We start from the raw sequence: 14320 nt of genomic DNA, 5'->3' as shown, positions 1-14320 counted from the left end.
TAATAATATGAAAAGCCTTAGAAACCTGCATGGTATCTCCAATAAAGGTACCATCATCCAAATACCATGCCTGCACATCAAGTTGACAGTGTTGAGATATCTTCAAAAAGAGAGGATGCAGGGTCACTGAGAAAAGTAAAGGCCCTAAAGGGTCCGCTTGTTGTGCACCTTGTGCAGAAGAAAGAGTAGAAGCACCATAATAGAGTTTGGCAGGAGATGCATAGCAGAATTAGATCCATTTAGAAACACTTGGGAATTTAATACATACTTCCCTTAGCATTGCAGACCTGTCGACGAGGTTAAAAGCATTACTGAAATCTACGAGAAACATAGACATGGAGTTAAGACTATGTTTCTCAACCAAAATACGATTCACTGAGTGTTAGATGGCTTCACCTCCACATGGTATACCAACACCAAATTGGAAATCAAAATAACTAGTCATGTCTTTACTAACAAGTGAAGCATCAACCTTAGAAACTAGTCTTCGCCATATATTACCAACTGCAATATGTCTAATCCCCTCCAGGTTTAAGTAAAGGAATAAGTAATTGTGATTAATTTATTATATCTGCTCGTGGATTCTTCTTCTTCTTTCTCTTTGAAGACTCCGACCCAACTTTTATTCGTTAACCACTATATCAAGCCATATCCCTAGTCAAAACGATTTTTTGATTAGAAGCAAATTTGTTTCGGATTACAGTGTATTGTTTGAATAACGAGGTTGATTTTGGGTAATGTCCAATTATGAGTCACATATTAAATTTTGAGTTACAATGTGAAATCGAGGTAATTTCTCATGATTTATATGGGCTGATACCATCTCTATTAGGGGATGATACCAGTCCATCGATCCAATGGTCAGGATCGCCAGGATTCTTTTGTCATATATGGACTGGTATCATCCCTTAGTAGAGATGGTATCATCCCATATAAATCATGGTAATTTCTGGATCACACTGCAAACTTTTATTGGAATACAATCCAATAGGAAATTATCAGTTTTTGATATAGTGGTAGTGGAAGTTAATGCAAAAAAAACAAGAAATGTATCAGCTTATTAAGGAAGATATTTTTTTAGTGAAATACATATATATAATATATATCTGCCACTCCAAATATCTTGTTTCGTGAGTATTCTACATTTGGTATCAAGTGCTAGGTGATCCTCGAAGTAATGGCCGAAAGAAAAGATGTGTCTATTTTGAGTTATTTATCAAATTCACAAATGAAGATATCAATAGATGTGTCTATTGTGAGTTATTTATCAAATTCACAAATGATGATATCACTAAATACAATAGAATCCTTATAAGTTAAGAACGCGAAATTGGGGGATAAAAAAACTAATTGGGGATATAGATTACTTTCCCCAACCCATGGTTTGTGCTAAGAGGTGATTTTGGGTATGAAAATACTAAAATATCCTTTGCTCAAAATAAAAATCAAAAAACTTAAAATCAAAAAACAAAATCATATCTCCCATTTATCCCACTTGCTTTCAAATTAGAGTTTTCCCCACTCCCTTTCAAACTCTAAGTTTCCCCACTCCCTTTCAAATTCTCTTCGCTTTTAAATTTTCCCCATTTTCCCACTCCCTTGAAAACGATTTTTTTTTTATCATTTGGAAGTGATGAGGACCATGCCGAGTGATGAATACCATGCCGATATTGATGAAGACCATGCTGGAAGTGATGAAGACCATGCCGGAAGTGATGAAGTGTTGGAAGTGATGAAGACCAATGCCAGCATAGATGAAGACCATGCCGGTAGTGATACGTCGGAAATAAAAAAAAATTTACATCGCCGGAAGTGATGAATATCATGCCGGAATTGATGAAGACCACGCCGGAAAATAGTGTCGGCATACTTGGTAACTAACATTCAATACCGGAACTGAGTGCCGACATGCTCGATAGAAATCTATCAATGCCGGTAGTCAAGTGAAAAAAATTTGAAGTTTCCTGGATACTTTTCATCATGTGCCGGCATAGATATTTAAGCAACATACTATGCCGACATAGATACCGGCATGCTCGAGAATTAACTGACTACGCCCCCGGACCCCTCCCGGATAGTGGCAAACATTTATGAAAATTTCCAACAAATGCCGGCATGGTTTTTTCGGTTGAATACAATGCCGGCACCGAGCTATTTCAGCTATAACAATGGTGGATTCAAAGAAAAAAATTAAATTTTCAACCTCTTTGCAGCAATTCTCTCTTCAAAATCGTCCTCCACTTTCACCAAAAAAAGTTCCCTCTCAATTTTTTTCCATCTTTCTACTCTCATCTCATTCACCCAAATACAAATACAAATACACACTAATCAGTTAACAAATACTTAAGATATTTACTAATTATTATTAACCACTAAACCTGATTAGTGAGGGGTAGATTAGGATTTAAAAAATACTTAGATAAGGGGTGACCCTGATTTGATATTTGGATCCAGTTTTTGTCTTTTTCCTTTATCCCCCAATTAGTTTTTTTATCACCCCAATTTCGCGTTCTAAATTAATCCGTGATAAATTAATAATCCCGAAAAATTGATCCAGTCCCATGTCGGGCCAACGTGCTAAATTTATAAATCAAATAAAAAAATTGATCATTTTATAGGTCCCTTCGAATATATAAAATAATAAGTCTCCACTTTATATAAATTAATTTTACATTTATGCGAATTTGGTAAAGAACGATTCACTTGTGACTTGGTTTTTCTTAACATTAATATTACATTGAAATTCATCTTGGATTTTTCTCAACATTATAGAAGAGTTTTTGGAGTTGTCGTTTCCTGATACAATAAAACCATATTCAATATCTTCACAACTTTGATAGCTTCTTTACGAGAAGGTGGATCTCATCTTCGACTTCCACACCGTCACTTTCGTCTTTTCCCATGACACTTAATGAATAAGGTGTATTAGTTCATTTTGTTAATAATTTTTTGTTAAAATTAAACAAGACTTTGGTAAATTAATAAATTATTAATTTATGTGATTATTTAATATCTCGATAAATTGATAATTTTTCCGGTCGCAACGCTATTATTTTTATAAGGGTTATACTATATATTGTTTCATAGTTGTATAACGGGCCGGAGCCAAATCCTGAGATATTCCGATGATCATATCTCACATACCTGACGTTTTCAAAGGCTAATAAAGAAATAAAGACCTCTTCACTTTCTTGTTTTCGACGTGCATTTGTAAGATTACGAGACTCAAAGCAAATTTTGGGTTACAATACCGATTTTAAACAGCCCAGTTGACCAGGAGTCTGTCTCTCAAATTAGTCGAACGGATGGAGTCTCCGCTCAAGGGTTGGAGATTTCATAAAATACTCCTCTTATTCTCATGAAATACTCTTATGCAAAATCTAATTTAAGTTCTTAAATTAGATCTTCTTTCCTATTAAAATAAAAATAAAAAACGAGGTTGATTTTGAGTTATCTCGTAATTTCAGCTGGCTATTATTGCATACAAGTACGTAGTGCTATTAGATTTTAAATCCCTTTGCCATATTTTCTCGCCTTATTGTCGGACCTTTGTGTCAAAAATGCAAGATAGAAAAGTTCTGCAAATTGCATTAATGAATGATTTATACAACACATAACTGTCTAAAATCTAATCAAGAATGTGCGAATTTCCATCGGACCTAACTCAACAACTAAGGTGGATTTATCAACAGGAGCACCTCTCGTGGCGACAGCTTCTGGTTGGCCATTATCTCTCCCATCACTGTCTAATGACCATTTCATCTTCTTTTTCATTTCTGACTTCTCTTGGTTTGTCGATAAGCTTGTTTCGTTCAATTCCTTAATCTGAATTAGGCACAAAATTCCAATGCCGTTAGAACAAAAGTGAACAGAGAATCATAAAAATGCAGACAACTGATCATTGTGTACGTATACGAACCATTCTATTGCCGAATAATTTCTTCAGCTCTACTTTGGCCATAATTGAATACTCAGTATCTTCGTCGATCTGTACATATCAAATGCAGGATAAGAAACAAGCATATAGAAGAAGATTAATCTCTCTATCCCCAACTTTAATAAAACAGCTATCAAGAAACAGGAGGCGCAGCATTCTTTTACCTCGTAAAGGTGTGCGAGTCTGAATAAAACCGCACCATCATCAAGTTCCTGCAAACGGCATCACTGGTTTAGTTTTCATTGGAGTAAAGAGACACTATTCGAAATACACATGCTAATTTACAGTTGGGAGAATAAAGATCATATTTCTCACCTGAAGAGTTATCAATGCAACATTAGGAGGTAAAGCGTAACTCGGATCCATAGTAGTTGCTTTCGTGACGTGAGAAGCGTTCCAATTTTCAATACTCTAGCAATACCACCGTGCATCTTTTTTAGCTATCGAAAAATGAAGATCCAAAAAAGCAAAACAGAAATCGTTATACGCAGTTTAAGTTCGTTGTTAGCTATACCTCATGTGTGAAAGCCAAAAGAAGCGGGGAATAAACTTCTTGACCAGTTGTCCGTCGCCATCTTTGCCCTGTCCCCAACTTGTTGATGTTGACGTAATAGTTACCGCGTATCTGAACAACAACACGTTGGTAATTAAGCATGGGATGGAATTAGCATACTGTAGTAAGTAACTTACGGTTCACTATCAACATACCATGAGTGGTTGACAATTTGTTTCGTTGAAACATACAACTTCAGAAAGAGGTTCACCCACGCCTTTGCCATCATCGTATTGTAACCGCCTTTTATTGAAAACATTCAATCCATCAAAGACTACAGATATATATCTATTAAATAACCATGAAAAAGGTCTAGTAATATTTGATAACAAGAGCTTATGTCAGAACCTATGAAGCATGAGTTCTAATTCTCCGTCATGAATACTAGCACCACCAGTGGCCCGATCAACCAAGACTGAAAACTCAGTCTTGTTATCCGCAATATACATTCCAAGGTTAAGCTGTGAAGAGCAGAAGATCAGTACATACATATTACAGAACTTGTGAGAGCATGCATGCAGTACTGGCAAAGCAAAAACTTACTGGATAGTAATTTCCTGCTACGGGTTCATAAACTGAGAGTGACCAGTCTTTTCTGTAATCTCGCACCTGCCCAGAACCATGAGTATACATTTAAACTCTAATAGTATATGCGAAGTAAAGATTTATAGACTTAGAGATAGACCCGTTGTAGAAAATCTCTTCCGTTAGAATCTGTATAAAACATCTTTTTTGTAGCCATACTGGTTGTCATTCGAGTAATGACTTCCATGCCATCATATGCTTCTATCGGACCAACAGTGAACTCAACTTCAGCGTGGTCTTTGTCTTTGTAAAGTCTTGTCACCTGAGAAATGAAGTGAAACTGTCAGATAGTTCTGCCAAATTTAAGATAGTCAAACCAGGACTAGACAATATGGCGACTAACCTGATATACCCAGGAGCTGAATTGTTGATGAACTTCGTGCACAAGGGGTCCTCGCACAATCTTCATAGGTACTACCTGTACGCAAACCCGAATAAAGCTAGTTACATTTCATCGATGGTGCACAAATTGAATTTGTAACTAACTGGCACCGCTTTGTAAATGACTTACAGGTTTAGAAACAGGAAATGGGGAGGAACTGTTAGGGCGGAATATATACGCACCAGAAGCCTACAAGAAATGCAAACAGGTTACAACCAACAACGTAGTAAAAAAAGTGATTAACTCATGAATGTAAACAAGAACGCTGATATGACTACTCTACTTACTTGTGAATCCCTCTTGTCACCATAACTTGAAGCATACCAGAGGTAGTTTTGTTGCATGGGTACATTAACCTAAAGGAATCACAACAAAACTCGCTTCAAAAACAAATGTAGCAGTCGAAATGATTTTGATGTCAAGTTTTAGGTGTAACTTACCCCTGTTTTAGAATTTAGCATACTCTTCAGTTGTCCAGTTTTTAATGAGAATGACATCTTTAAGTTTCCTGGTCCAACTTCGACCGTCTCATTCTGTGTATTAGACTTATTCAAATCCATTCGTCTACGATGCCCACTTTGTACTTCATCTTTGTTACTAATGAAGTAAGTATTCCATCCTAGAGGAGGCACTGAAGCTAGAAATAAAAGCCAGTACTTAGGAGTTTCCTGCTTATTGACAGATATTCCAAGATACGCTTCCGTATAATTTCTTCTTAAGTTCTTTGTGACCTTGTCCATTTCTACGTACTGTGACTCAATCGTGTTTCCCTTAGAATCTCTTACGATAAGATTTGGACTGTTTACCTAATATATAAGATAACACCAATCTCATAGAATTAGAATGAATGTATGAAAAGAACAAAGAAAGTCATATGCACACACATTTATATATATATATGATATACTCACAGGAACCCTGACAATGTCTGTGCGACTCCATCCAAGAGAATTGTAAGCTACTACAACCTGATTAAACAAGGATTCAAACGAAATTCATGAAGAATATCCGTCATCGAGTTGTTTTCGAAAATCCGAAAGAATCTTTTACATACCAGGCTCTTCCCTTTCTGGATGTCTTCTTCAGTTGGTGGACAATAGCTTATATTTAGCAATGGGCACTGTTTTTTGTTTAGCGGACGGAAAAAAAAAACACCGAATAAAGATTATGAAACTTCTTTAATCAAGTTCATGGAGGATTTTAACAAAACGCAAACCAAAAAGTGCGCTACATTTCTCTAAAACGACTGCAAAGATCATTGTTCTTCTTACTTGGGAAAATTTTACTTCAGGAATTGCACTTTGTTGACTCGATTTTGTTACGCGTGACAGAGCTAAGTTTGTAACGGCTTGCGCCTGCAAAAGAAATCAATCACAATTCAAAGACATGCACTGTAACAAAGAACTGACAATGACGGGAAATGGAGTAAGAAGAGTTTAAGTCAGCCCTTAGTTATAGAACCAACCTCAGAAGAACCAATATAAAGTCGCTTAGTATAATCATCGTTCACATGTTGTTTCGCAGTTCCCGTAATAGCATCATGGTGTTGTGCAATTCCTAAAGCATCACCTAAACTGTATGTATTTGGACCATTAGCCTCCCTTCCTGCTAGAAACTCCAGCTGCCTTGCTGCCTATGTATTCAAATCTTATTATTACTTGTAAGCTCTGAATAATATCTCATGGATTTGAATTTGTACTTTAATAACACACAAATTAAGATTCATGAGATCAACTACTTACCAGATAATATCCACTCAATGCACGAACATATCGCTTGAATGATGGGCGACTTGTGAAATAACCAGTCCAATATGAATGTGCTCTTTCCGCATAACTGCAGCATCATGAATGAAAATATGAATGCAAGAAAATTTGATTACGGAAAAAACTGAAACTAGACTCACGAGGAAAACAAGGTAAGAATAGCAATGCTCACGGGAAAAAGTCATCAGTTTTCAATGGCCAAGTTTCATTTTCTGCGTTCTTTGCGTCAGTATAAATCGATGGAGTTGAATACAATGCATTAATTCTACCATCCTGTATAAGTACTAGTTAACTCAAGTTTCAATAGCATAAGCACAGAGAAGATTCAGAGTTCCTTTACTCCGGAATGGATAAAAGGAGGTGTATGGACCTTGTTAACGTAATGAATCAATTTGTCCATTTGCTTGAACCAAGTTTCGGCATACTGGTACACGAAATCATCACCCATTGCCCACATTATATGGTTTGTTCTTGTAATGTTTGCCTGTTCATATCAAAAGTATTAACAGACGATATATATGATCTCAAATCTAATAGCACATAACGTAAGTTTGGTTAGATGTAGTAGTGTTTACTTGACTAATTGTAGCCGTAATGAAATCGTTCACTCGATTTTCGATATTCATATCAAACAGAAGAGGATTGTCCTGCAACATATGGAAGGTAAAACAATTCAATACACACACACTGACAGAAAGTGATCCACCAAGGATAGTTTTTAAAGTTTCTACCTGTAGAGGTAAATAGTCCTCATCTTTCACTTCAAAGTGGAAACCGGGAGGAGGAGCATAATTGACAGGAAAAATGTTGGTAAAAATCTGCATTAAAGAGTCCCATGGCAGAAAATGTTAACATAGATGCAAGAACAATCCAGGAGGAACCATAGTAGCAATTCGGTGTGTCACAAACCTGAGCAGCGGAACCAAAAGTCTTAGAACCACGCCATATAACTTCAAGTGATTTATTCTTGCAGCGTTTTTCTCGGTCTTCATAATCCATCCTCCAAAAGTGCAGTGAATCGAAACCAAGCTCAGAGCCAAGAAGGTAAGCTTGAACAGAAGAGTGGCCGAAAGGATCAATTTGCCAACCGGAACGCGGAATAGCATTGAATTGTTGCTTGATCATTCTATGTCCTAGCGTCGTTTGATCTATCATATCTATGTAATGTGTTGTTGCTTCATCATGCATACACCATCCACCATTTCTGAGTCACACAATGCAAACATACCACCGTAAGATTTTACCCCGCCCGAGTCGGATTCAGACGCTTAATTGACAGTAACAAATAAAGACGCTGGTATATATAGATAAAGATTGTTATTGCTTACACAAATTCAAGTTGGCCAGTTTCTACAAGTTTTTTGACTGCCATTTGTATACGCTCATTTTGCTCCCCCCACCATCTCTGGAAAAAAGCCTAGTTTCAAATAATTCACCACAACAATAAAAATGTTAGGGATAAAGTTTTGCAGTATAGGGCTAACAAGAAGATGATACCATTTCCGGTGTAATATAGAGGAGTTTTTTGGGAAAAACTATGTAAATGTTGTATTAAATCAAACTGTTGTTCACCTGTTCAGCGAATATGAATTTTCTATCAGGATTCCTTAGCAAAGATTCAACCACCGAGTCCAACACGTTCTCAATACAAGCATCCTAGACAAACAACAAGCAAAACCCCATTAACAACTTCGCCAATTCAAAAATGTCAGAAATCAGTCCATTTTTCCCTCTGAAAAATCAATTCAAAATAAGAAATTAAAAAAATTAATCCTCATTTAAATAAAAAAACAAACCTGAATAGTGTTATTTGATCCGACATAATATTGATCAATAGTCTTCAACCATCCAACATCATCATGAGAATGCGGAACCAAATGAACGTTTAATTTACCTTCAACAACACTAGCTCCGGTGTTATAATTTACAAAACCGGCAACACAAGTACTGCAGAGAATAAGAAGAACTGCCACAACACCGGTAACAAACGCTGCTGAACCCATCTCCCTGCAGTTCATAGTTTAAATCCAAGTTTTCCTCCTCCGGAAAGAATCTTGTTGCTATACAGATGAGATTTAGATTACTTGTATAGTTCAAAGAACCTAATAAAAATAGAATTATGAACCTTAAATGGAATATAATTTGAGAAGTAAATGAAGAATCTAATATATAGAGGGCAAAATTTTTTAATGACGGGATATTTTTCCTAAAATATTACTGCTAGCAATTAATGCACACTTAAGGCACCCATGGAGAAATGGGAGGCCGGAAGGAAAGGATATTGGTCAGATGGGGGGCTATAGCTGCATGAGCAAAGACACTAAGTTAAGAGCATGTGGCATCACAACACAAACAGTTCATCTCAATTCAAATAAAAATAAATTAGCAGTTCATTTGGTTCCAAACAGTTTTTTCTTTCTTTCTCAAGAATAAAAACAAGATACAGCAGTGCATTATCATGACTCCTAGAATCTCCGTCCAAAACATGATGATCAGAGGACATGTCATGTAGTGTTACTCCAAAATTTGCAAGTCCCCAAACTCTGTGCTGCTTCAGCACTGATTTTGGTGGGAAGAGGAAACAAAATTGAAAAAGAAATGCGACGCCTGAGAGATTCGAACTCTCGCGGGGAAACCCCATGTACTTAGCAGGCACACGCCTTAACCACTCGGCCAAAGCGTCAGTTGTTGGTTTTATAATTATCTGGCTACCAGATATAAAACTCCAAATGAACCATTTTTTTATAGTTTGCTTGCTTCCTGAATCCTCGATATACACACCAATTTATTTCAAGCTTTGCTATTTTTTATTTTTATTTTTATTTTTTTTTTTTTATAATGTACGTTTTGCCGATATTTAGATTTCTTTGCAGAGCAGAATGTATCTAGACTTCTTTGTAGAACAAAATGTAAATAGCTAAAGCACACCGCCCCCTTAAAGCATAAAGTAACTTGGCGAGTGCTCGTTTTAGTAAAGTGGTTAAAGACATAGATAGAGTTTATGAGTTATCGGACAGACAGAAAGCCGTCTTTGGTTGCCTGCAAGCAGCACATGCCCAAGATTTTCTTCTCGCTATTCCGATTGAGGGCCTTGCGCAGAAGATATCACATGTTGAATATCGGTCCATCCTTAAGTACAGGTTAATGATTCCTTTACACCCTCCAAATTCACGATGTCCGGCATGTATCACATGTTGCTTAGATAGATATGGGGAACATGCAGTCCATTGTAAGGTGGATCCTGGTTTTAAATATAGACATCATCATGTGAGAGATACGATGTATGATGTGCTTTGGAGGGCTGGTATTTCAGCAAAGAAAGAAGTAGACGTCAACTTTTTGACGAATCCACTTGATGGGAGATCAACACTCAGGCCAGCAGACGTTCTTAATTTTGGATGGGCTAATGGTAAATACACATGTGTTGACCTTACTGGGGTTTCTCCTTTAGTAGGCATTGAATAAGGAACTTTTACATTTGGACAAACGGCGCTGAGGGATGCCTCAGGTAAGATAGCGAAGCATGAGAAAGCATGTATTGATAATGGACATGCTTTTATCCCCTTTGCTTTTCATACTTTTGGTTTCTTGGCTCCATAGGCGGTTGGACTCCTTAAAAGAGTCCAGGAAGTCATGCACAGTAATGTCATGACCCCCGGTTCGAGAGAGTTTTTTTAAGAGGATAGGTTTTGAAATTAAAAAAGGGCTTGCGGCGCGACTTGTTGCTCGCTTGCCTACTATGTAGTTTTTTTTTTAATTGTTTTTTAAGTTTCAAAAAAAATATATATATTTATAATTTTTAAAATAAATAAAGTGGAAATATAATAGCTAAAAATCTGTTTTTGACAATAAAGAGTCGAATGTTGTTGTAATATGGAAGCACCGGAGATAAGCAAGATAATAAGAGCTTATTCATTAGATATAAGATACATATATTGCATAGGTATAAGCCTCTATATATATAGAATAGGGTGCAAACCTGGTTACATATAGATGGTGTTAGGGTATTGCTCGGATCGAACTCACAAGTGTTGTTATATCAAGCTTGTTGTCAAAACTATATCTTGATTTCTAGTCTGCAGTTAGTTATATCTCGGTCTAGGGTAGAGGTACTTGAGAAACGAGTCAGTCATCATTTGCGTTCTACCGTTTGAAGGCGAAGATCAACCAAAGCTTTTGGAGAACTTCATCAACAAAAGGTAAGTGAAGACTCAACTACCTATTTCTCAAGTTATATTCACTTTTCTATCCTTGAGACGATTGTCGTATAACTAATTAGACTAGCTTGCGTAGACAAGAGTTTCGATTCGAGAACTAATTATTGAGTTTATGAATTTCTCGAAATATAATGACTAAGCTTAATGAACATTTGTTCATACTTGATCAAATTTCGGTGGAGAACGATTTATTGTTCGGAACCAAATCATGATTCAAGTTTATCATTTGAAAATACCCCGAAACAGTGATATGTGTCATTGATGTTATTCAAGAATATTTCGAATTGATTTAGAGAAACATAGAACTACTATATTCGGAGTACAAGACGGTGTTATCAGTCTTACAAACTGAGAAAACTTTTATATGTCTGAAGCCGTATTACATGTATTCTTACACGTAACGGAGTAGCTATATATCGACTTTCAAATTTGTGTGATATGCATATTCGTATGTACATCATGGGATTTGTTTGTTTCGTGATCCGGATAGGTATGCATATTCGTATAGAAACCATTTTGGAACTGTGGTAAGGGAACCGGGTTAAAATAATCAAACTGGTATGCAAGCCAAAACAGTTCTATGTTCTAGAACCATTTTAGTACCAAAATCGGTACATGAACTGAAAAAGTTATGTGAACTCCAGAACCGGTTTTCTTAAGTTTGCAAACCGGTAAGTAAACTGAAAAAGTTCTGTCAACTCCGGAACTTTGAGTTGCACCTAAGTTTGCAAATTGGTACGTGAGCTGCAAAAGTTTTGTTAACTCCGGAACTCGGTTATTGCATATAAGTTTGCAAACCAGTTCATGTATTGTGACTCAGCCGATTCACGAACGATTCAAGTAATTGTACTTTGTACATTTACAAACAATGTCGATATATGATTCTAGTGTAATTAAATTATTTCTATGAAGTGATTTGCATTTGATCAATTCTCTAATTAACACTAGGCTCATTTGATTACATGATTGTGACTCAATATTATTGTCTTAGTGAACATGAAAATGAGTGTTAATCTTTTAAAGTTCAAATCGGATGGTTTTGGGTAACCATGTTGGACATAGTCTTTATACACGGATCGATTACGATTTACCTAGCCAGAGTGTATATCTTGTATATGTAGTTAAGATTCAAAGATTTCATCTAACAGTGAATATTGTTTTCTTGGTTCCAAAGTTATCTTAGCTTAAACCTAAAGAAACCTAGGCTTTGAAGTTCATATAAAGGGAACTCTTGGCAACTGGGATCTTTGAATCCTGACACTACTTTTTGGTGTGTCCTAGTTCTATCTAGATTAGTCCTTTCCAGAAACCCTTTCAGGGTTTAGCGACTATAAAGACTTCATTGGGATTCGTGAAGCCTGGTCCAGTTATCTTTTATCTTGATAACTCAAGTATCCTGATCTTGATTGTTTGTAGAGCCTTGCTCCAACGATCAAGATAGATAGTAATCAACAAAGTCTCTTTCTCTCATTCTTTGTTGATTCCGCAAGTTTTATACTTGTGAGGTGAATAACAATCTAGGATGCACTTCGGGTTGCATAAGTCCGGATTTTGATGATAGCCATAATTTTTTCAAGTTGCTATCGATTTCCATCACCTGGAACTTTTGTTTGATCTGATCATCCGTTTAGATCGTAAATAAGGAAATCAATCATAGGCTTAATCTGTGGGAGGCAGATTTACTTTAAAGTCTTCAATTAAGTTGAAGCTGAAAAGATGAGGGTACCCAAATACACCACAATCATTTTTTCATCAACCAATAAGTACTCTACCGAATGTGATTGTCTATGGACATAGTCGAGACAATACGAAAATTCAGTTCACACTTCGTGTGATCGTCTATGATACGAGATCGAGACAATACAATAACAATTGTGGGATTGACTATGGATACAAGATCGATACAATACGACGACAAAGTGTATACTTGACAATAGGTTCGGAAATAATTGAAACTCTATATGATCAATATCAAGTATTACGGAGTTAACGTACTTGTGTATTTTACTTAATTATCATAACAATTATAATGTGAAAAACAAAGTAAAAGTCACAACAAGATTTTGTTAACGAGGAAATCGCAAATGCAGAAAAACCCCGGGACCTAGTCCACTACAGGAAAAATATACATCTACAACTAGGGTTTTACAACTCTTTGCTAAAAGTCGTAGAATGTCTCATTTTTTACAACTTTTTTCAAAGGAAGAGTTGTAGAATGGCATCACTACCAACCCCTAGGACCAAAGGGTTGCGACAAGAAAACAAACGACAACTATTTAAGCAAAACAGTTGTGCCGACATTTTAGCTTTAACAACCTTCCTCTGGAAATGTAGTGAATAATCCTACCACAACTTTTCGCAAGAGTTGTTGAAGAAAAACAAAATATGATGATAAAAAATAGTGTTGAGGGGATTCGAAAATGAACCTACTATGCATTAGCCTAACGCATTAACCATCCTTACACTTCACATGTTTGTGTTTTTTGTGCTTTTTTTTAATGAAAATGTATAACAACCTTTATAAGAGTTGTTGAAGTAAAAATATAGGATGTTGGAAAATGAGGTTGGGGGATTTGACTCAGCCTCCTGAGTGCAAGTCCACACCATCAACCATGCCTAGACTATCATAATTGTGTCAGGTTTGTGGTTCTTTTTTATACTAATTTTATGACAACTTTTATAAGAGTTGTAAAAAAAAAATATGATGTTCAAAAATAACGCTCAGGTGACTGGGCCGCAAACAACACGAAGCCTTCTATGTAAACAATCACATACATTCTACATGACAATGCACTTCTGATAAATTTTTATAATGGATGGTTAAATTTTTTCACTTCTGCAAAATTCTATTCACTTCTGCTAAATTTTTATTCACTTCTA

The 14320-nt window shown here is 36.2% G+C and overlaps 1 protein-coding gene and 1 non-coding gene across 2 annotated transcripts; both read right to left on the bottom strand.

Annotated features, from left to right (window-relative positions):
- Positions 1-565: 565 nt before the first annotated feature.
- LOC113339682 (alpha-mannosidase-like) lies at positions 566-9241 on the bottom strand. The gene is made up of 27 exons (XM_026584917.1): positions 9020-9241; positions 8796-8879; positions 8552-8640; positions 8133-8427; positions 7955-8041; positions 7799-7870; positions 7594-7707; positions 7396-7496; positions 7200-7293; positions 6923-7090; positions 6729-6812; positions 6512-6577; positions 6369-6425; positions 5898-6263; positions 5745-5813; positions 5587-5646; positions 5419-5493; positions 5176-5337; positions 5034-5099; positions 4839-4951; positions 4646-4733; positions 4452-4562; positions 4253-4348; positions 4102-4149; positions 3920-3988; positions 3623-3825; positions 566-605 (listed from the first exon to the last, which is right to left on the bottom strand). The coding sequence occupies exons 1-27, from the start codon at positions 9239-9241 to the stop codon at positions 566-568; spliced, it is 3099 nt and encodes a 1032-aa protein (XP_026440702.1).
- A 583-nt stretch (positions 9242-9824) lies between these two features.
- Positions 9825-9906, bottom strand: TRNAS-GCU. The gene has a single exon. It is a non-coding gene; the product is annotated as a tRNA-Ser (tRNA).
- Between the last annotated feature and the right edge of the window lie 4414 nt (positions 9907-14320).

The sequence above is a fragment of the Papaver somniferum genome, unplaced genomic scaffold, assembly GCF_003573695.1.
Source record: "Papaver somniferum cultivar HN1 unplaced genomic scaffold, ASM357369v1 unplaced-scaffold_21, whole genome shotgun sequence".
Lineage (NCBI taxonomy): Eukaryota > Viridiplantae > Streptophyta > Magnoliopsida > Ranunculales > Papaveraceae > Papaver > Papaver somniferum.
Note: the sequence above shows the minus strand (reverse complement) of the source record. Positions and strands in the feature narration are given on the sequence as shown.